Here is a 23,264-nt window from a genome sequence, read left to right as displayed (position 1 = left end):
AATGTCAGCTCTATAGCTTCAGCATATTTCGAGAAAATAATTTAATATTCTGATGATAGGAAGTTGCTCACCAATATCACCTTAAAAGCATAATGCGATAAGAGTTTTGTTATGTAATATTAGTTACACTTAAAACAGATACAGTACCTAGGTAACTTTCCTTTGTACTGTAATATTGTTTTGATTAGTTTATTGATTACTTTTGTAAGGCTAAAGATACATCAATATAAATTCCAACTTATCATGTCATACTCAATCTCTTTCTTTGGAATATCACTTTCTTTATGAATGATGTGTTTCATCCACTTAATACAGTATAATATTATACTACTGTGGAATTTAAGTGAATATTCCTTCTTAACTCTCTATTATGTTATTAAGATTTAAAACACAAGTGCAATATTAAGAAATCAGTGTTGGTACTTTTGTTTTACAGACAATATAGATAATATCAAACAGAAAGAAGCCATATAAAAATAACGACATAAAATTTCACGTTCCGTTTGAAGTTTGTGCACCACTGTTTTCTTAATCCAACAGGTTGCTTATTCATATACACAACCCTTCCTCTTTCCATTCTTAGCGCTTGCTGCCCGCGCACGACGTCAAGGCCAGAAAAATGCGCTTGCTTTGATATCACTGGTCTAGTGCATAGTGTAAACTGCGTGGCACGCTCCCGCCTCAACCGTCATGTACTCTGCGCGGGCGTTAACAGTCACGAAAATAAGTCTGTCATTGGCGACTGGTAAGGACGGTGGTTCCCAAAGTGTGGGTTGCGACTCCCTCTCGTGTAAAAAGCTACGGTGGTTCGCGAGAAGATTTACAAAATCCGCTTTTGTTGTCATGGCAATCATAGACAAGAAACTTATTCTGCATAAATATGAGGTTGCAATGTTAAGAGCTTCTTTTGCAAGTTTGGGGTATTCTTGATACAAAACTGTTCTAGTCTGTAAAAAAATTGACTCAACATTCCATACGTAGGTCCATATTTCAATGAGTTTTCCCTTAATATCTGTTGGAACTTCAGCAAGTTGAACGCAAGTGTCTAGAAACAGGTTCAGTATCCATGTGTGACTGTCGTAATTTTTTAGTTTCTCCCGGAAAGTACTGAAAATGCTCTTCTTATAAAATCGCACTGCTTCTGAGTAATTATAGCTGGGCCGAGGACCGGTCTGATATGGGGGTCGCAAACAGAAATCTCGCGCCTTCGAGAAGTTTGGGGCCCATGGGTAAAGAGAAACTCGTACATAAACGAAGCACTATTCGATGAGAACACATTAAACAACTAGCAAATGAATCTGTTGCAGAGGGGTGCCATGAAGGGTTGGTTCGACGCGTTCCGGAACGATGGCGGCCCCACCCTGTACAGCTACAGCAACCGCACCCCTGTCACGGGGGACGTGCAGACGCTCACCCTGTATCTCATCTTCTGCACCGTGTTCATCGCCTTCCTGGTCATCTTTCCGGGCATGCGCAAAGAGGTGAGTCTCAGTTGTCCAGTAGTCGTCCCTGACGTCTTGTTCCCCAGGGTTGGTCATTTTAATTATTCTTGGGGACGATCTCGTGTATTTTATTCAGCACTGATGTAAGTTTTAGTTTATTTAATACTAGCCGTACCCGTGCGCTCCGCTGCACCCGTTAGAAATAAATATAAAGTAATTACATAATTAAAATAGGACGTTTGATCCAGGGAACATTCGTGTTTGATAGAAGGATACATCGTTTAATATGTTACTTAATTTAAATTGCATCCAAATAATTAAAATGCGATCATTTTGGTCCAGAGACACTCATTGATGCAATGACAATTCCTTTAAAATGTTTCTAATTTGTATTACATGCAACCATAGTTTAATGAACATTGACATCATTTAGATTTAATGTGTATACTTTATTTTACTTGTTATATGTTTCCATTGAATTATGGTAATAACTTAATTTTAACCCTTGTTGTCTACGTATTCAGTAAATGGCGCTTGGCCCACTATGGTTCTGAACCCTTCAAATAACTTAAATTATATTATATAATGCACTCAGGGACAAAAAAACCGGACACTTTAATATTTGCTGGCATTTTGCAAAACATTATGTTCTCATACAATATTATGGTAGCCATCTGTTGTTATGGAGACGTGTATACATTGTTGATTGTTTTTCGTTTTATAAACAAGCCATTACAACCAAATATTCCAGTTTTGCTTTCGGAGTCTCAGCTATAACAATTTTGTCTCAACCATTTTGTGCTTCATTATCGTTATCATTCGTTATTTCTTTATTTTTACATTTTCTGAGTTTAAGTGGGGTTGTAACATTTGTCTTAAAACAAGATGCGAACTGAAGATGTGGCTCGAGCTGTAGCCCTTTACGATGATGGACGCAGTGTACGTTACATTGCAAATATTATGAATATGGCTAGAAGCACAACCCATGATGCCATAAAACGGTATAGAGAGACTCTAGAATATACCAGAACAACAGGTTCGGGTCGTCCAAGAGCTACAAATCCAAATGAAGACAGTTGAGAGTTCTTAGGGAGCGCAACCTGCCAGCTACTAGTGTAGCCCAGCAATTTGTTAACATGCATGGACGCCCAATTTCGGCCAAAACGGTTAGAAGGAGGTTGAAGGCAAGTGGACTGATATCAAGTAGACCTGCAACTGGTCCCAGACTTCTCAGGATGCATCGAGTTGAACGACTGCGTTTTGCAAATGATCACAGGGATTGGAGAAATGGACAGTGGAGCTGTGTTCTGTTCACCGATGAGTCCCGTTTCAATCTGTGTTCACCTGATGGAAGTGAAAGAGTTTGGAGAAGGAGGGGAGAATGATTTTCACAGTGTTGCATTTCCGAAAATGTGCCGCATGGAGGTGGTGGAGTGATGGTTTGGGCAGGAGTGTGTACGGATGCTCGTACAGAGTTGGTTTTTGTTGAAAATGGAAGACTAACAGCTGATAGGTATATAAATGAATGTTTGGCTAATCATGTTGTGCCATTTGGCCAATTTGTAGGCGATAATTTTGTTTTAATGCATGATAATGCACGGCCGCATATTGCCCATGCGGTTGGAGATTATCTCCAAGAAGTGGGAATCCATGTTCTTCCATGGCCAGCAAGGAGTCCAGACATGAACCCAATTGAACACGTGTGGGACATGCTGAGACGGCGTGTTAAGAATAGACGACCGAGACCAGACTCGTTACAAGAGTTGAGGCGAGTACTTGGCGAAGAATGGGAACTTATTCCTCAAGAAGACATTGCTAACCAAATTGAGAGCATGCCAAGACGTATGGATGCAGTTATTCAAGCCAGAGGGGGTAATACCCGTTACTGAAAAGAGTTTTTAATGTTTAAGACACCATAAAATGAAGAAAAGAGTTGACCAAACGATGCCATAGTTATACGCCCTTTGTAATTTTTTTTGTAAATTTTCTCATCAGAGATTTTTTTTTTTCAAATGTTGTCGTATAAGGTGCTAAACGAAACATTATTTTGTTTAAATGGGTTTTGTTTCATTTTGAAATAATTGGCAACAAAATACAAGCAAATATAGAAGTGTCCGTTTTTTTTGTTCCTGAGTGTATTATATATTATATTATACTATATTATATTATATTACATTATATTATATTATATCAGAAGTTACTGTAATAACATTATAGCATTATGTCCATCTAGAAAAACTACACTTTCCAATGGTGAAATAATAATTAATTATACAAATCGGTTAATTTAGCTTCCGATATTACTTCATACAAACACAGAAACATTCTCTGTAGGCTATCTTTCATAGCTTTCGATTGTTGCTGTCCAAGGCCCCTTATAGACGAAGTCATTTGTTTTTTATTTCATTATACGGCCTTAGATGGCAGTTATTTTAATTTTAAAACTCATTTATCTCATTAAATATCAGTCCTATCAAGGAATAAAACGTATCGCAAATTATTTTTAAAGAAACTTTTGTTATGTAACATTTTTCACAATAATCAATAATAAGCGAGATATTTCGATTTATTTAATTCAGGCCCCCTTATAATCCCCCTTTCAAATAATGTATTTTGAATGCCATATAGCCTAAAATCTAAGTTACAACGAACTTAATTTATATTCCAATTTTCATCGAAATCCGTTCATCCAATATCGCGTGAAAAGGTAACAAACATTCAGAGAGACAGACAGACATACATACAAACAAAAATTTCAAAAAAGCGATTTTCGGTTTCAGGGTGGTTAATTATATATGCTAGGACCAATTATTTTTGGAAAATCGAAAATTACCAGAACAATTTCGGCTTCAGATTTATTATTAGTATAGATTTCTTCACTAGCCTTGTGACATAACAAAATACATTGCGCAGTTTTTCCCATGAACTTCATTTCAGCCGCTCTAATTCTTGATTTATCAGATATTTTTACAGACCATATCTCATTGCCATCCATTAACATTGGAAGTGTCAAAGTGTTATAAATTGTTACTGTATTTCTCCTTGAAAAATTATTTAGGTTTAAGAATATTATTTATGATTCCTGATATTTTTAGGAACTTTGAGACTTTATTTTGAATATCTTTTTCATTCTCGTAAATAGTTAAATGAGTTGGGATGCTCAATGAATAATAATAATAATAATAATAATAATAATAATAATAATAATAATAATAATAATAATAATAATAATACTTGATTGCTAAAACAAAGATACATATTGCTTTTTTTTACATAATAATCACTCTAACACCCCCAGAAGAGTACGTTACATAGTACACGTGCTCAGGATGCATTCCACATAATTTTAAGATTATTATTATTATTATTATTATTATTATTATTATTATTATTATTATTATTATTATTATTAACAGTCAAATGTACAAAACGTTAAACAAACGTTTCACAATAAAGTCAGAACTTAAACTAACGAACGGGTGAACACCGCCCTTAAAATGAGTTTAAAATCGACAATGCACAATGTTTAACATCTGCACTGCAGACCTGTCAAAACAACCTTTTCAATATGTTTCACAACAAGTTAAATTCTCTTACGCAGTGGGCCCGGGTTCGATTCCCGGTCGGGTTGAATTTCCTTGTTGACGTTTTTCAGGGTTTTTCCTCAACCGTAAGGCAAATTCCAGGAAATTCGGGCCACAACATCCCTGAATATCACCGGCCTCATTCATCACCGAAATCATATTCATAACAAATCAGTCATAGATATACAGTCGCCGTCTAGTTCACAGCACTAGAACCAGTCTTAACAATAGTATACAAGCCTTCGGATTTCAACCAAAGATTAACTCGCGATATGACCAGAGATGTTAAAGCGAGTATAAATAACAGCGAGGGGGGGGGGGGGAAAGTTAAATTCCATGTTGTATCCGCTTCATTTTATTACAAAGTCAGTACTGTAGGCCTCTCTACAATAAAGATAGCATTGATATATTTCGAACGTGCCACGGCACCAAGCATAGGGATTATGTTGAAGAAGGGGTAGGAGGACTATCCCTTATGTCGATGTAGATTTTGTTACTCTGACAGTGAAAAATTAGAGAAAGGAGAACGATTATGGACAAAAAAATATTCAAATCTAAATATATAATTTAAAAAAATTCAAGGGGGGGCGGTTCAAACCCGGTAAGTCCTCCCTTGCGTACGCTTAAACTAGATAAGAAAAGAAATTTACATTCACTTCTCCTTCTCTTCGAAATCTTGAACTCTTCTATTCCTTCGTACCTGTCGTCTCGCTTCACTTACCTTTCTTCCCACCACAATCAGAAAACACGCTCTCGTCATGAAACAATACTAACAATACCATCCCATCGCACCTCCTCATACTCATCCTCTTTCACAATAGCCCTGCCAAGACTCTGGAATTCGTTACCTGCTAGCATCAGGGACTGTCGAAATAAAATTCAATTCAAACGCAAACTTACTAGGCACTTGGTCAGTAATTGAGACTCGTTCAGACATGGTTTCTTGTAAATAGTTCTCTTAATCTATCACAAAATATTTCAATATCCGGTAATTTCATCACTATAGAATTTTGTTATTGTAGGTTTAATTTGTAATTCAGTAAATACAAAAATATTCTTTGTTCTTAGCTTCTATGATAAAATGTCTAGCTTTCATTAATCAGGTAATCTTGTCGTACGTTAATTTTTATTGTAATTGTAATTGTAAATTTAATGTTAATTGTAATTTTATTGTTCATGTTATAGTTGTAATCCCCTGGTAGAGGGGCAGAGAAGGCCTGACGGCCTTATCTCTACCAGGTTAAATAAATAAATACTAAATAAATAAATAAATAAATAAATAAATAAATACTAATTATGCACTGCAAGACATGACTCATAAGAGAGTGTGACACGCGTCAGAGATACGACAGGAATGTGGCTTGTAGATGGACCGGCGTCACTGAAAAGAGCGATGTGAACAAGCACCACCGAATATCAGGTGGCGGACCAGCCCTGTGGTGGTGGTGGTGGTGGTGGTGGTGGTGGTGGTGGTGGTGGTGGTGGTGAGAAAGGACGAAGGAAGAAGACTGACTTCGTACTAGAGTGAAACGCAATCTGCCTACCCTTGGAGGGGGAAGAGAAACATCTCAGCAGGATGAATAACAAGTTTTCGTAGCCCCCTGCAGTCGATGCGGCATCCTGACCGCGCGCAGGGGCCGGGAAGAAGATCGCCGCGAGCGCACCTCACTTTCTACGCCGCTTTTACTGCGCTACTACCCGGCCCAAAAACACGACCACAACCCAACTGTGTGACAAGCTGAATAACAGAAACGGACAATTTTATATCGGCAGCTACTGTAATTGTTTTAAAGAGGAAATGTCTCTGCAGAAAACTGAGGCGTGGAATTGCTGGTACAGGACGTCGGGAAACACGTGTCGAGTGAGGGGTGCTGCAAACGCGTGTTTTCGTTAAAATTTGGTACTAAATATTATTTTTCAGCTTCATGATAACTGCGCTATACTTCATATATTTGGTGTGACATGCTTAAGTACTTGCATTGCACATAAAGGCATTTCTATACTGACTTCAGTTATGTGCGTACCGGTAATGGGGCTACCGGGGCATAGTGATTCCTTCCCAAGGAATAACAATAGCTATAATAACAACAATAACGACAATAATAATAATAATAATAATAATAATAATAATAATACTTACTGGCTTTTAAGGAACCCGGAGGTTCATTGCCGCCCTCACATAAGCCCGCCATTGGTCCCTATCCTGAGTAAGATTAATCCAGTCTCTATCATCATATCCCACCTCCCTCAAATCCATTTTAATATTATCTTCCCATCAACGTCTCGGCCTCCCTAAAGGTCTTTTTCCCTCCGGCCTCCCAACTAACACTCTACATGCATTTCTGGATTCGCCCATACGTGCTACATGTCCTGCCCATCTCAAACGTCTGAATTTAATGTTCCTAATTATGTCAGGTGAAGAATACAATGCGTGCAGTTCTGTGTTGTGTAACTTTCTTCATTCTCCTGTAACTTCATCCCTCTTAGCCCCAAATATTTTCCTAAGCACCTTATTCTCAAACACCCTTAACCTATGTTCCTCTCTCAAAGTGAGAGTCCAAGTTTCACAACCACACAGAACAACCGGTAATATAACTGTTTTAATAATAATAATAATAATAATAATAATAATAATAATAATAATAATAATAATAATAATAATAATAATTAGAGGTTAAGAATGTTCGAGAATAAGGTCCTTAGGAAAATATTTGGGGCTAACAGGGCTGAAGTTACAGGAGAATGCAGAAAGTTACACAACGCAGAACTGCACGCATTGTATTCTTCACCTGACATAATTGTTGTTGTTTAGTCAACTGTCCGAAGACAGGTCTGAACCTCACAAGTGATACCAAGAAGGCACCACTTATGAGGCAACTAGGCCAGGAGATAATGGGGTAGGTTGGGCAGTTCCTTCCCCCCCCCCTAACATAATCAGGGACATTAAATTCAGACGCTTGAGATGGACAGAACATGTAGCACGTATGAGCGAATTCAGAAATGCATATAGAGTGTTAGTTGGAAGACCTGAGAGAAAAAACCTTTGGGGAGGCCGAGACGTAAATGCAAGGACAATAGTAAAATGGATTTGAGGGAGGTAGGGTATGATGATAGAGACTGGAATAATCTTGCTGAGGATAGGGGCCGATGGCGGGCTTATGTGAGGGCGGCAATGAACCTCCGGGGTCTCTAAAAGTCATTTGCAAGTATGTAGTAATAATAATAATAATAATAATAATAATAATAATAATAATAATAATAATAATCATCTACATTACGGTATGGACCATAAGATCCGTTCCACTCCAATCAAATCAAAACTGGTCCCGCCATCTTTTTGTGGGTCTTCCTGGGTTTCTTCTCCCACGAGGGTCGTGATTGTATATTGTTCTAGTAATTGATGTTTCTGGCATACGATGTATATGCTCCCTCCAATTGTTTTGATGTCTTCTTATTATATCTATAATATTGTGCATTTTTAATTCAGATCTAATATCTTCACTTCTCTTTTTATCAAGTAGTGTATAGCCAGCCACAAACCTAAAAAATTTCATTTCAACAGTCTCAATTCTTCTCTCGTCTTTCTTCCTTAAAACCTAGTTCTCACATCCATACAGTAAAGCTGGTAAAGCCATTACTTTGTAAAACTTTAGTAATGTTTCTTTCCGAACTTTCCTACCTAAAGTTCGACGTATTGTTCCACAAAAATAATTAAAAGCATAATAATAATAATAATAATAATAATAATAATAATAATAATAATAATAATAATAATAATAGTCTAATAATAATAATAATAATAATAATAATAATAATGATAATAATAGTCTAATAATAATAATAATAATAATAATAATAATAATAATAATAATAATAATAGTCTAATAATAATAATAATAATAATAGTCTAATAATAATAATAATAATAATAATAATAGTCTAATAATAATAATAATAATAATAATAGTCTAATAATAATAATAATAATAATAATAATAATAGTCTAATAATAATAATAATAATAATAATAGTCTAATAATAATAATAATAATAATAGTCTAATAATAATAATAATAATAATAATAATAATAATAATAATAGTCTAATAATAATAATAATAATAATAATAATAATAATAATGTTACGAAAGTATTTAGAATCGCAATCAAACGCTAGAGCTGCAGTGTTTCAACTGTAACAAACAGACTAGCAAATTTTGCAAATCAAATATCGACTCTCATAGTCTGCGAATAACGGAAGGAAAGAAAATGAGGTGTCGCACACCATAGATTTATGTGGGCCCTGGTTGAGAACAGTCGTAGGAATTGTATCTCTCTGAAGACTCATTTAACACGAAATGCTTTTAGTGCCAAGCTGAAACTTGTACGATGTTCGACACCAAACGCGGTTGCGTATAAATAGGTGATGCAAGCGAGGTGCACGACCTCGGAGCTGTGAGAAGCAACATGTTCCTTGTATTTTTCAGGAGCATTTTCCTTCTGTCTGAATTGCCATTCAGCAGAGGTCTTCGATCTCATGCCCAATTTCTATTACTAAAAGTAGTCTTAGTTCGTGTAGTGCACTTAATTTCAGTGAAAACTTATTTTGAATCGTTCAGAAGAAAGAAGACAAAGGAAGAAAAATAAGTGACAACTATGAAGGTTCATGGACACAATGCGAGTGAAGGAGGAGACAAGTTGTTGCATTCCTTCAGAATCTATTTCATCGGAATGTATGGATTCTTCTCAAAGTTGTGACCACAGTGACTGTTAGGCTGGACTAGGCGTATACACAAGTACAGCTTATGACACTTGGGAACTCAGACAGGTCATGAAATTCATTAACGTTGGTCTTGGCTTCATCTCCTGTGGACATTTTTATAATTATGCATGCTGTTGCTTTCTGGATTTCTAAATCATCCCCAATTAATATTTAAGGCATTCTATGGCATAAAATCTTAAATTTGTTAGCAGTTGGTTCATGGGGGAAAGTGGCATTTATCTTGTACATTTTGGGGTAACATTAGGTTCAATTTTTTTCTATACCTAACCAGAAACTTATAATGAAATCATAAAATAAAATAATTATATTTCTTATCATTCTCGAAATATTTTTATCCTCACAATTCTTTCAAGTATTTGTATTTTTTTTTTCATTAGAAGAAGGAGGACTAGAATCTCTTATTACATCCATATCTTTACTTCGTTCAGTAAAAACATCAGCAAGAAAACACACATACAAAGCACAGAAAATCAACATGGAATCTTAGCTAAAAGCTGTTTTATGTCCGCCATGTTGAACATTTGTCCTTGGATAATAGATATCCAACCATCCATAACTGGATAATTTATCCAATGATTTACCACAGGGTTGATAATAAGCCCATACAACAAGTATCTCATTTTGATTATTTAGGTTGTAATATAACTTATGATGTAGATAGAGATATTGACAACAAAATAAGCAAATCCCAGTGGATATGCGGAACAATAAATAGAACACTAAAAAATAAAACTAGAAAAGAAACAAAACTAAAGTTCTATAAAACTATGGCAGTACCCGTGTTGACATATGGAAGCGAATCATGGATAATTAAAGAACGAGATAAAAGTAAATTACAGGCTGCAGAGATGAGGTGTCTTCGCAGAGTAAAGGGATGTACAAGAAGGGATCTGATAAGAAATGATGATATCCGTAAAGAATTAAATATATACAACATAAACGATAAAATTGAAGATTATAAAGAAAAGTGGAAAGAACACCTGTCTGGAATGGATAACGAAAGAATTCCAGCACTGATACAACAGTACCAACCTAAAGGCAAAAGAGATGTCGGATGTCCTAGGAAGAGGTGGAACTGAATAAAATGTGAAGACGGAACAGGCACTAAGCCTAAACCATGAAGTGAAGATGATGATGATGATTTACCACAGGATAAAATTATCTTAAGTTTGTAAAAACACTTTTAAAGTAATTTACAATACATATTTAACAAGAGGATAAAGAGTTACCCAACGTTCTATAGAAACAGGCCAAAGACTAGCCAGAAGTCTATATCTCGTTGCGTAGTGTGAACAACCAAATATATAAGCAGCATTTAGTTCCTTTGTCCATCTTGACAAAAAAGGAGCAAATATATCAGGGGCCTATTCTACAAAAGTATGGTCTTGTATATTACCTACAAGTAAATTCTCTAGTAAGTACATAGTACAAATACTAGAGTTTCTGCTTCAGGGAAGAGTTTTCTATAATGGTACTCCATATTACAAATTATCTATAGTAATGTCACAAGAGGTCTGAGATTTGTCAGGCTTCGAGTGACATTTATTAGGGCTATTTCATGAATAAAATAAAAATGTAAATAATATATCCCTAAAATTCGCTCACAAAATGTTAATAAATGTATATTTATGAATACTTCACCTATTCAGACATTGTGAAGTTGAAATAGATGAATAACGAATACTGCAATAAAGAAATTGAATGTTATTCAGTAATGCCAATTGAGAAAAGCGAAATACAGGTTAAAAAATGTTAATTACATGTACTGCGCTTTTCTCTTGTTATTATAACGGAAATATGTTTTCGTTATCTGCTGAAATCATAATTTAATTTAACCATTTTACAGTGTAATTACAAATAACCTGATTAATACATTAATTAAATGAACAATTGTTATGAAGGAGTGTCATTTTCTTTAGATACAGTGGACATGGAATTAGAAGATGAAGATGTAGATGTGGAAGTAGGATTTCGCACTTTATTTAGTACAATCAATTAATGCTCATCGATTTACGTGGAAACAGTTGGCGACACTGACTAAACAAAAGAACGACCATGCGATAAATTGATAGTGATAAATCGAACTGCAGAAATTATCGCGATGTATGACTGTGATTGGTTGGAATTCAAAATTTCATTGCACTTCATTGGCCGAAAATGGAATGGCGTCATATAAACGAAGTAGTCAGTGAAGTTTCATGATTGTATTCCACAAAAGTACTAGTACTTGTAACTTACCAGAGAATTGTCAAGTATTCCCTATGAATGAAAGAAGAGTAATACCCTAGATCATATATGTAACAGATAACTCCTCTCTACGTTAAAATCGGCAGCACTTTGAAGAAAACAACCGCCAGGATCGCTACCCGTCCGCCGTAAACGAACACGAGATGGCAGCACAGTCGCTAATGCAATTCAAATGGGAATTATGACGCGACTCCTTATGTAACAACTAGATGGCAGCGTAGTAAACCTGGCAAAAGTTGTTAACCTCAAAGCCTATAAGCCCGACATATCTGTTACATATATGATCTAGGGTAATACATATCTGTACTAGTGCTATTTACATTATATTCATTTCATAATAGTAGAATGTTTGTTGTTGCTGAAGATGATTTCATTCCACGCTTTGTTCGTGAAACACAACAGATAAGAGGTCGGGTGTGAACATTATTTAATTTAAACAAATCTCTCTCCTCTCGCTCATGTCATGTAAGGCAATATATCTTGTTGTTATTCCTTGTTATCGGGCTTCGTCAATCGATATCCTTCAAGCAGTGGCGGTTCCTCGGGGGAGGGAAGGGAGGAACGTCCTCCTCACATTTTCTTCTTTTGAAAATAAATACCAAATAAAATATGTTCCTTGAAATTCGAGGAAGATTCGATAATTTTTAAGTTCACAGCTGAAAGAAAAACTCGGTTGATCGAGTTTTAAACGACGTGTGATCATGTGCTGTAGAAAACTGTGAGAAAGATGCGATATTGTCTGTGTGGAGGAAAGGAACTCCATTCCTCCTTTACTGCAGTTAACACACATAGACAACAGCGCACTAGCGGCCAGAGAAAGAAGCAAAGTTTTAAAGCAAGTAAATGAACGGCGAGGGAGGAGATCCTCCTCTGAATCGGTCATGGGCGGGAAATAGAAACCGACTGGTCTTGCAGCAAGCTCGCTACCGCTGCCATCTAACGATGTTGCATTCAACCAGACTATAACACATCTAGGAGGAGACACAACAAAAACAGTTTTAACGCAACGCTATGAAAGACACCATGTAAACATTTTTTTAAAATTATAAATCAAAAATATTATTCATTGGACTTTATATAGGCTACTATTCATGGTTTGAAACTTTCGTGGATATTTGAAAGTTAAAGTCGGGTTTATGTAAAACAAAGAGGAAGCAGTTCTACGTAGTTGCCCCTGAAATTCACTTCTATTCATTGTTTACTAGACAGGGCAACAACCAAGTTGTCAATTTTGTACAAATATATTTGAAACTGAAAGTAGGTACTCCAAACTACATCATTTTAACATAAAAAATTAATCGGCCACCGGCAGCATTGAGCAATAATGATAGTATGACTTTACAAGAACTGGCATTCTTCAAAAGCATGTGATACTGAACTTGTAAAATGTACATGTGGCAACACAGACCACGTGGGTGGGTGCAGTGTTCTCGCTTTCCTCAGATTATTTCCCATTTCCATTTCCGTAAAACGGTTCCGGTTACGAGTTAGTAGCTAGTCTCTTCCAACACGTGTGATGCTGTAGTGTGCTCGAAAAATGCTACGAGGTTTTGAATTTCCTTGTAATTGTTAATTTGCGCAATTATTCAACAATGAATGGAAGTGAAAACATAATATATTTTGGACAATTTAGGAAACTCAGTTTACAAGAACAGATTATTGCTATACAGAAGGGAAGGCCAACCCCAACACTACCTGGTCTTACATGTTTGCATGTAGGCTAATTTGTACCATGTTTCATTCAAGAAGGTGTCATTTCGTGCTGTTAACTTCTTTCCTCCTCTTAAGAAATATGCAGGAGCCGCCACTGCCTTCAAGATATACTGAAAGATGGTTATTTAAAAAATGATTTGGCTTTCCTATTAGCAAATTTAAGCTTTTTGTCTGACACCATAAAAAACTCGAAATATCCAAAAACCTGTTGTCTGAAACAGGGAGGTGCGTGCCGTGGAAATTAAACTAGACTCGCTACCAGGTTCAGAAGCACAATTACTAAGGGACAAATTCCAGAATGTGTTTGGGAAAAACAGTGGATATAAAAAAATGTGTAAAGTTGCTCAAGTATTGGAGTATGTGCCTGTAGGTGAAATTGTCGGTGTTTGTGTTTGTGACATTCTTGTCTTTAAATATCCACGTCTAAAGTCCTGTGATGTGGAAAGATCGTTTTCACAGTATAAGTCGTTCAGAGATAATCGGCTGTATTTTCGTACTTTTTAGCACATAAAAATAAATATATTTAAATTTTTTAGCACATAAAAATCCGCTCCCTAGTTATGACGTAGCATGTTTATTGATATGTCACTTGTAAGTTGTGGCGATTCACTAGTAATTTACAAGAGCTGTTAATTCTTTCATAGATCAAAAAATACAACTCCAACAACTTTAACCAGTAACTTGTAACGTACAGCATCATACCTTTGTGGAAAAGGCCCAGTTTTCAATGTCAAGTGAGTAAGCGAACTGAATAGTGAACGCGTTTTATTTGTCGTGTTTTTTCGTCTTCACTTCGTGCAACGTGGGGCAAATTAAACAGATCGTAGAAGGAATGAGGCAGAATAGGAATTTAATAGTTTTGTTTTGGACGGACCCGCAAGCAACCCAAGAAAAAGCGACGGGTGCTGTGACGTCTACGAAAACAAGTTGAAGCTCAATTGCGCGATACCCGGTCACCATGGCAACGCTGACCTAGTGGCACACATCGCACCTCGCCGAGGAAGCCAGCCCTCTCTCAGTTGTGGTGAAGCCCTGAGCAAGACACGATAACAGACTGCACCTTATCTTGATCAGAACTACCAACAAAGACGAATGAAGGAATACGGAGTTGTCACAAGGCTGAGCTCATTCAGGGGCGAGAAGCCTGGACCCAAGACGATCGACCGACGTCCAAAAGCTGGCTGGGGAAGCTACTTGGAGAGGACTAAAGGGGGTACATTCCCCTCCATAACATGGCTATGGTGCTTAAGAACTACATAGCTTTAATAATAATAATAATAATAATAATAATAATAATAATAATAATAACAATAATAATTGCAGTACATCTCACTTGACGATATGTGTCAGAGGAAGAACAATTGTTTGTATGCATCTGAAGTCTGACTAGTGTAATAGGTAGCTAGTCAGCGATGTATGCAATGGAGGGGGAAAGGAACTGGCTACCCTACCCCATTATCTCCTGGCCTAGTAGCAGGGACGTCGCTAGAGAGGTGTGAAAGGGTGCGCAAGCACCCCATAAAAAATCGGAGCACCCCTTTCGGCACCCCAAAGGGCAATTTATTAACAAAATACTAGGCATAAATTATTTTGAAGAACAAAAACAAACTACGTTCCACAGTGTATCGTAATGGATGTGATGAGCAATAATAATAATAATAATAATAATAATAATAATAATAATAATAATAATAATAATATTAATATTAATAAACAGATGTATAGTATTCGCGGAAGTGCATGAAAGAACATTTTGGATTTTTTATGTACCACATTTTTACAGCTCGCACCCCATTTTTAAATCTCGCACCCTATCCGCACCCCCTTTGCTCTGATCCTGGCGACGTCACTGCCTAGTACCCTCATAAGTGGTGCCTTCTTGGTATCACTTGGGTTCAGACCTGTCTTCGGACAGTTGACTAAAAAAAAAAAAATTACACAATGATATTCAGGTTTAAAGAAGGAACACATGGTTTTTTCTTCACTTCACTCCTTGCTACTTCAACTGAAATCTTAAATCTTGGCAAGGACTTCGCTTCTCCCTTTCGCGTCTATAACAGAATGCCAGCACATATTCGTAATAAATTTTGCAAAATTCCTAATGTTAGAGTTAATATCTTCTACACTTTTTCTTTTAAGTATTAAATATTTCAGCAAGTTATTCATATTTAATCATTATTCAAAACCTTGAATACGAGCCTATATTAGCACTTATGTAGGATATGAGCTAGGACCTCTCTGGGCTTTATTCTCAGAATGGTTTATTTGAACATAAGCTGTAAGGCTTTTACAGCCAGAAAGCATAATAAAGTGAAAAACAAAATAGTTACTTACACCGCTGCCTTTCTTACTACCCATGGCTGTTTTCATTGTCACAATCGATATATACAGTAAGTTTACTGTGTTAACAGAAAAATATCAATTTCGTTATAAATGTCGATAAAGACTTAAAACTTGAATCTCATTAAAACGTTTAATTACACATTTTAAATTCAATTTACATTAAATTGGTTAGGCCTATTGCATGTGGATTTATCTCAAAGGAAAATGGGTAAACATCTGGTGGCGGGCACCTATACTTTATCTTGTCAGGAAATACAGTAGCGTGCAAATTAATCCGAACAACGTAATTACTTATGCAAAAACACTCAAACGGGGTAAAAAAAAAAGGATCTAAGACATACCTCAGTAATCTATGTGGCCTCCCTTGTTCTTAATAACAGCTCTGAGACGATTTGGCATGGATTCCACTAATTTCCCACAAATATTCTTCATTTCTTCATCGCGAAACCATACACCAATGAGGGCAGAAATCATCTTCTCCTTTGTAGAACAATCCATTTTTTGCATTCTTCTTTTGCAAATTGACTACAAATTCTAAATGGGGTTGATGTCGGGTGAGTTGCCTGGCATGGGGAGTACCTGAATATTCTTCTTGTTGAAGAATTCTGTAGTTTTTCGAGACGTATGGCATGGTGCCAGGTCTTGTTGGAACACACCTCTGCCATCCAGAAATGATTTTTGCAGCTGGGGTACAATTCTGGTTTTCAATAAGTGAATATATTTGTCAGAATTCATCATTCCCTTGATAGGTATTAATGCTCCAGGCCCTTCATGTGTGAAACAACCCCAAATAATTACTTTAGGGGGGTATTTGGGTGCTTGTTGGAGATGAGCTGCTGTTACTTTTTCGGATCCTTTCCGTACGTAAGAAACACGGTGGCCGCGGACCTCGAAATGAGACTCATCGGAAAAAAATATATTCTTCCAGTCATTCACTGTCCAGTGTTGATGTAATTTTGCCCACATTAAGCGTTTTTTGCACATAACAGGGGTTAGCAGTTGCTTCTTAATAGGCTTACGAGTCCTTCGTCCAGCTTCCAAAAGCCTACGCCGCACTGTTGTGACGTGAATATTCGCCCCAGTGGTAGCCATTAACTCGCGGGTTAAGTCGACAGCACTTAGTCTAGGATTTAATTTACTTTTCCTGACAATTAAACGATCATCTGCAGGTGAAGTCTTCCTTTTCCGGCCACAGTTTCCTTGTTTCTGGGGTGTGATGGATCCACTCTCCCTGTATCGTTTTATGATCGAATTAACAGTAGCCAAACCGATGTGACATTCTGCAGCAATTTGCCTCTGTGTCATAGACGAATGCTCTGCTAATGTTATAATTTTAGACCGTTTTCGTGGAGTTGTATCCATTTGTGAAGACGACAGAATGTACACAGGATTGCAGTATTAAGTCTTCAACACAACTGAAATGCTTATAAGTACAAAACGAGAGGCAAAATGTCACATATTATAAAAAAATAATAACGACAGACCTTCAACAATGGAATTACACGTATTACAGATGTCAATTAAAGCGGTATGAGCAGCTGTGAGGCCAACAATGACAGAAAATGTAAAAATATGTCGTGTTCGGATTAATTTGCACGCTACTGTACATTTAGAATTGCTGGGATCTCTAAATATTTTTACGATGCGTCCTCTCCCCATCTAGACGTGATATTTCATAAAATGTATCCTCGATAGACGGTTTATTCAAAGTCTGGACAAACAAGCTGACTGTCATCACGATTACACAATACTAGGGTTTACAATGCCCTCTGTATGTCTTTTGTTTCCCAACCAAGTAAGACAACAATAATTCAAGACGATATCGACGTCAACCAAGAATACTAATGAACACCTCTGCACAGACAAGCCACAAGCTTCATTGCAACACAGGCTTTAAATCTTTCCGTGGCCTCCAGACGAATTAAATCGGCTATCTTGTAAATAGTAATAGTTTTTATATCCTATGTTCAGAATTAATTACTTATCACGCGTGTTATTATCCACAGAGATGAGAACTCGCTCGAAAAACAGTATTTCGCGAATTACAATCTATACTAATAATACATCTGTAGCCGAAATTTTTCTGGTAATTTTCGATTTTCCAAAAATAATTCGTCCTAACATATATAATTAACCACCCTGAAACCGAAAATCGCTCTTTTGAAATTTTTGTTTGTATGTCTTGTCTGTCTGTCTGTCTGTATGTTTGTTACCTTTTCACGCGATAATGACTGAACGGATTTCGATGAAAATTGGAATATAAATTAAGTTCGTTGTAACTTAGATTTTAGGCTATATGGCATTCAAAATACATTATTTAAAAGGGGGGTTATAAGGGGGCCTGAATTAAATAAATCGAAATATCTCGCTTATTATTGATTTTTGTGAAAAATGTTACATAACAAAAGTTTCTTTAAAAATAATTTGCGATACGTTTTATTCCTTGAAAAATTTTGATAGGACTGATATTTAATGAGATAAATGAGTTTTAAAATTAAAATAACTGCCATCTAAGGCCGTGTAATGAATTAAAAAGAAATGACTTCGTCTATAAGGGGCCTTGGACACAACAATCGAAAGCTATGAAAGATAGCCTACAGACAATGTTTCTGTGTTTGTATGAAGTAATATCAGAAGCTAAATTAACCGATTTGTATAATTAATTATTATTTCAGCATTAGAAAGTGTAGTTTCTCTAGATGGACATAATGCTATAATGTTATTACAGTAACGTCTGAGTAAATCGAGGACAGGTAAGATTAAAATAGCTTCTTATGCACAGAAAATTTGATAGGCTATTTTGTACATTCGTTTTCTGTATTTCTTAAAATAATATTTATGTACACTCATTTTAATCTCAGAGAATTAACGAACAACGAGAGTGTATTGCTTCTGTATGCAGTAATAGTACGTTAGCTCAGCAATCCATTATTTTATAATTCAAATTTTAACTATGCTCAATTGAATCGTGTTAAAATACATAAAATTTATATGCAATAAATGCAATGCAAAAAAATGGGTAATGAGCGAAGCAGATTATCTTGCGCTGTTGTAAAAGTTGTTCCCTGGATCAAACGTCCTATTTTAATTATGTAATTACTTTATATATATTTCTAACAGGTGCAGCGGAGCGCACGGGTATGGCTAGTAACTAAATAATTTTATTAATAAAAAGAGGATAACATAATATTACTGTTGAATAATATATTAAGTTGCTAACTTCTGCAATATAAAATTAATGGGTAAACATTTCACAATAGCTGTAGAAATGAAATTATGATCAGTGAAACAGCAAAATTAAGCACATATTTCAGGTTGTAATATTTTATTTTGAACTAGGTACTTTAGTTTAGTGAATATCGACAAGATGAGAACTCTTGTGATATCTGAATAAGACTACTTCGGGAATATTTTAATAAATAATTTATAACATACAGAAACAATTATCTTACAAACTAGCCGTACCCGTGCGCTCCGCTGCACCCGTTAGAAATAAATATAAAGTAATTACATAATTAAAATAGGACATCTGGTCCAGGGATCATTCGTGTTTGATAGAAGGATAAATCGTTTAATATGTTACTTAATTTAAATTGTATTTAAATAATTAAAATGCGATCATTTTGGTCCAGAGCCCAGTCATTTAGTGCAATGATAATTCCTTTAGCATATTTCTTAATTGTTATTGCATGCAAATCATTAAAATATGATCATTTGGTTCAGAGAACATCCGTTTTTTGTGCAATTTGGCCCCTCAAAATTTTGCATAGAATAAAACTTATCGGAAATCACCTTTAAAAAAACTTTTGTTATGTAACATTTTTCATGAAAATTAATAATAAGTGAGATATTTCGATTTATTTAATTCAAGCCCCCTTATAACCCCCCTTTTAAATAATGTATTTTGAATGCCATATAGCTTAAAATCTAAGTTACAACGAACTTAATTTATATTCCAATTTTCATATAAATCCGTTCAGCCATTATCGTGTGAAAAGGTAACAAACATCCAGACAGACAGACATACAAACAAAAATTTCAAAAAAGTGATTTTCGGCTTCAAGATGATTAATTATACATGTTAACACCAATTATTTTTGGAAAATCGAAAATTACCAGAAAAATTTTGGGTACAGATTTATTATTAGTATAAATGAAGGTATTTAATTTTTGCTAGAAAGGCCATCATGCAAGATCACGGCCCACTGTATTGTTAAGGACAAAATGAAAATATTTAACATCTGAACATCAGATGCAACAAGATATTAAACAAATGCGCATCAGATGCAGTAAGTTTCTTTCGACAAGACAGTGTTGGCTTTCATTGGTTAAGTTAATAGATTCTTACACCCATTGGCACATTGGTACATGAGCGAAATAGTCATTGTTGACCAGTATTTGTGCTAACCTATTATTTGTACTTGCAGTTGTTGTTGTTATTATTATTATTATTATTATTATTATTATTATTATTATTATTATTATTATTATTATTATTATTGTGTTTCAGAGGTTCACAACCTTCACGAGCGTGACGCTGAGCCTGTTCGTGGGCACAGTCATCCTGGGTGAGTAGTCTGCCTAGCTTGTACAGGAGCATCATTTTATTTTTACTAACATTTTTAATATTAACTTGCCTATACCTCTGAATCAACGCCGTTTGCTACCCTCTTCCACGACTGGAGTTCGATGATACTGGCGTAATATACAAACAAGTCACTTCACTAGGTATAGCAGGGAAGAAAAGTAGTTCATCCATTTACGTAAACTAGGAAATATCGCGATTTTGTGTTGATAATTTTCATTAGGTTTTTGTTTAATCAAAATACAGTACAGTATTAACAATGTGTGTTTTTACTCACGAACTGAGTTATCCATGCGAACGTATTCATTATGCAGTGTATATTATACTGTCTACAGCACATTAGCGTACAATATAGAGAATGAAGTTAAATTGAAAAATAATCATAATATGGATATTTAAACACAATTTTTTTAATGGTGGCCGTTCATTTCGATACAGGCTTCAGTTCTAATGTGCATATTATCGCACTATAGACTATTGTACCTAATCCCAATTACCAGTTTCGTTCTTCGTACTAGTAACTCATGTTGAAATAATTCTGTACCTACTCTTTTAAAAGAGTACCTTACGTACTGTAAATTCAATCTTCATTTCTGCCCGATCCGAAAAGATAAAATTACTCAGACATACTATCTCCTGTCCGTCCAAGTGGTTATGTCGCAGGATCGTAGAAAGGGAGGAAATCACATGACAGTTAATTACTTAACGAGGCCCTTTTATTTAAGTTATTTTAAACAGTTGTAACAGTTCCTAACAGAAATTAATGTTCTCAGAAAAGAGCTAAGAGAGGCCAGCCACTAGCTGGCGAATAAAAGCTGGTGGGGGAAACCGGGATACGACGTAGGCAAATGGACGACAGTACCTGTGCGAAAATGATTCAATATTGAAAGCTCTTTCGTCACTGGAAAACGCGAACATGTTTTTGGAACGTACTGTTTACTATGTCCGTAAGGCTACTATGACTGTATATGCGGTCTTGGATCTGTGTGGAGGACGGTTGAACTTCATTAGTAGAAGGGGTGGTAGTGAAGTACATTCAAAAACTCAGGTACAATAAAAACTGAAGTAAAATAAAATGATGTCCCTGTATTATCGCCAGGGTAACCGGCGCACACTGGCCGGCCTTGCCAGAGGCCGCCCGGAAGCCGGAAGACGCGAGGCGCTGGTCCGTGACCCAGTTCGCGTCCGGGCGCCCGCGGCAAGGTCCGGCACGTCTGGGCTTCGAGCCCCGGCCGCGGCAGCGCGGACGCACGCGTCGCGGCCTGTCACGAATCGTGACGGCGGCCAGCATCTCACACTTTCACTTGTTTTCGCGATATTTCAAAACGCTGCAGAATTAACAGAGCACAAGAACAGCTGACGGACGAGGTGCGACCAAAACGAAACCCAGTCACGGAGGCTGCGATGCGTGGTTCAGTTCTGGTCCGCGGAACAAACATTACTGAACAGTAAGAGAAGCCTAATTTGTCAGACGATACAATTATGCGAAATAAGTTCTTTTAAATACGAAATTAGGTGGAAATCTTCGATAATTTCCCAAAAAACATTTTAATAGCACAAGTCACTCGTCAGAAATTTTAACGTCTTCACAGATAGATAACGTTTCTGGAAGATTAAAAGCAATGTCACCGGGAATAAATCAAGGTGGCTTACATTATGCATATGTGATATTCAGAATTGAAAAGAACTTGGAAGTAATTTTATTATTACTTATTTTTGGAGAAATAAGACATGTGATAATTTTCAAACTTGCAAGACACTTGCACTGTATGGTTTCACAATATTAGCATCAACTTAATGGTGTGGATGAAGTTTCTCTGAAGTAAGAAATATATCAATTAAATAAATCAATAAGTAAATACATACAGTAAATCAGAGGAGAATGAAGAAAGTTACACAACACAGAACTGCACGCATTGTATTCTTCACCTGACATAATTAGGAACTTAAAATCCAGACGTTTGAGATGGGCAGGGCATGTAGCACGTATGGGCGAATCCAGAAATGCATATAGAGTGTTAGTTGGGAGACCGGAGGGAAAAAGACCTTTAGGGAGGCCGAGACGTAGATGGGAGGATAACATTAAAATGGATTTGAGGGAGGTGGGGTATGATGATAGAGACTGGCTTAATCTTGCACAGGATAGGGACCGATGGCGGGCTTATGTGAGGGCGGCAATGAACCTTCGGGTTCCTTAAAAGCCATTTGTAAGTAAATACAGTAAATATGATCATTAAATTATTACAAACGTGCCATAGGTACAATATTAAGTTATTAGTATCCAAAGATGGAGTTGTGTCAGCGTTACGCGAAAATCTGTTTCGTTTGAGTGATCCTCGAATGAAAACATAAACAATTGAAAGAGCGTTACAAAAATTACTGAAACATTCATAGATAGGTCTACTGAATATAAACAAAATTCGACCAGTAATTTCAGAGAGATCTATGTAGCCAGACAGACAGACAAATGGATGACAGATCCAAAACTGTTTTTTATACGATCATACTCTTGTTGTATTTACCTGTGCTGTTCACATGTCTGGTAAATTGACAATACCACAAGTTACC

The 23,264-nt window shown here is 36.2% G+C and overlaps 1 protein-coding gene across 4 annotated transcripts in view; it reads left to right on the top strand.

The window, feature by feature from the left end:
• mol (dual oxidase maturation factor 1 mol) overlaps positions 1 to 23,264 on the top strand; it is a 101,266-nt gene that overhangs the window by 42,084 nt on the left and 35,918 nt on the right. For all 4 annotated transcript variants that reach the window (XM_069827272.1, XM_069827269.1, XM_069827271.1 and 1 more), the window contains exons 2-3: positions 1,308 to 1,481; positions 20,622 to 20,679. In XM_069827272.1, the coding sequence (XP_069683373.1) occupies positions 1,317 to 1,481; positions 20,622 to 20,679 (223 nt within the window). In that variant the 5' untranslated portion in view covers positions 1,308 to 1,316. The remainder of the gene's footprint in view (positions 1 to 1,307; positions 1,482 to 20,621; positions 20,680 to 23,264) is intronic.

The sequence above is a fragment of the Periplaneta americana genome, chromosome 6, assembly GCF_040183065.1.
Source record: "Periplaneta americana isolate PAMFEO1 chromosome 6, P.americana_PAMFEO1_priV1, whole genome shotgun sequence".
In the NCBI taxonomy this organism is placed as follows: domain Eukaryota; kingdom Metazoa; phylum Arthropoda; class Insecta; order Blattodea; family Blattidae; genus Periplaneta; species Periplaneta americana.
The sequence above is the reverse complement of the archived record's forward strand: the minus strand, read 5'-3'. Positions and strand labels throughout refer to the sequence as shown.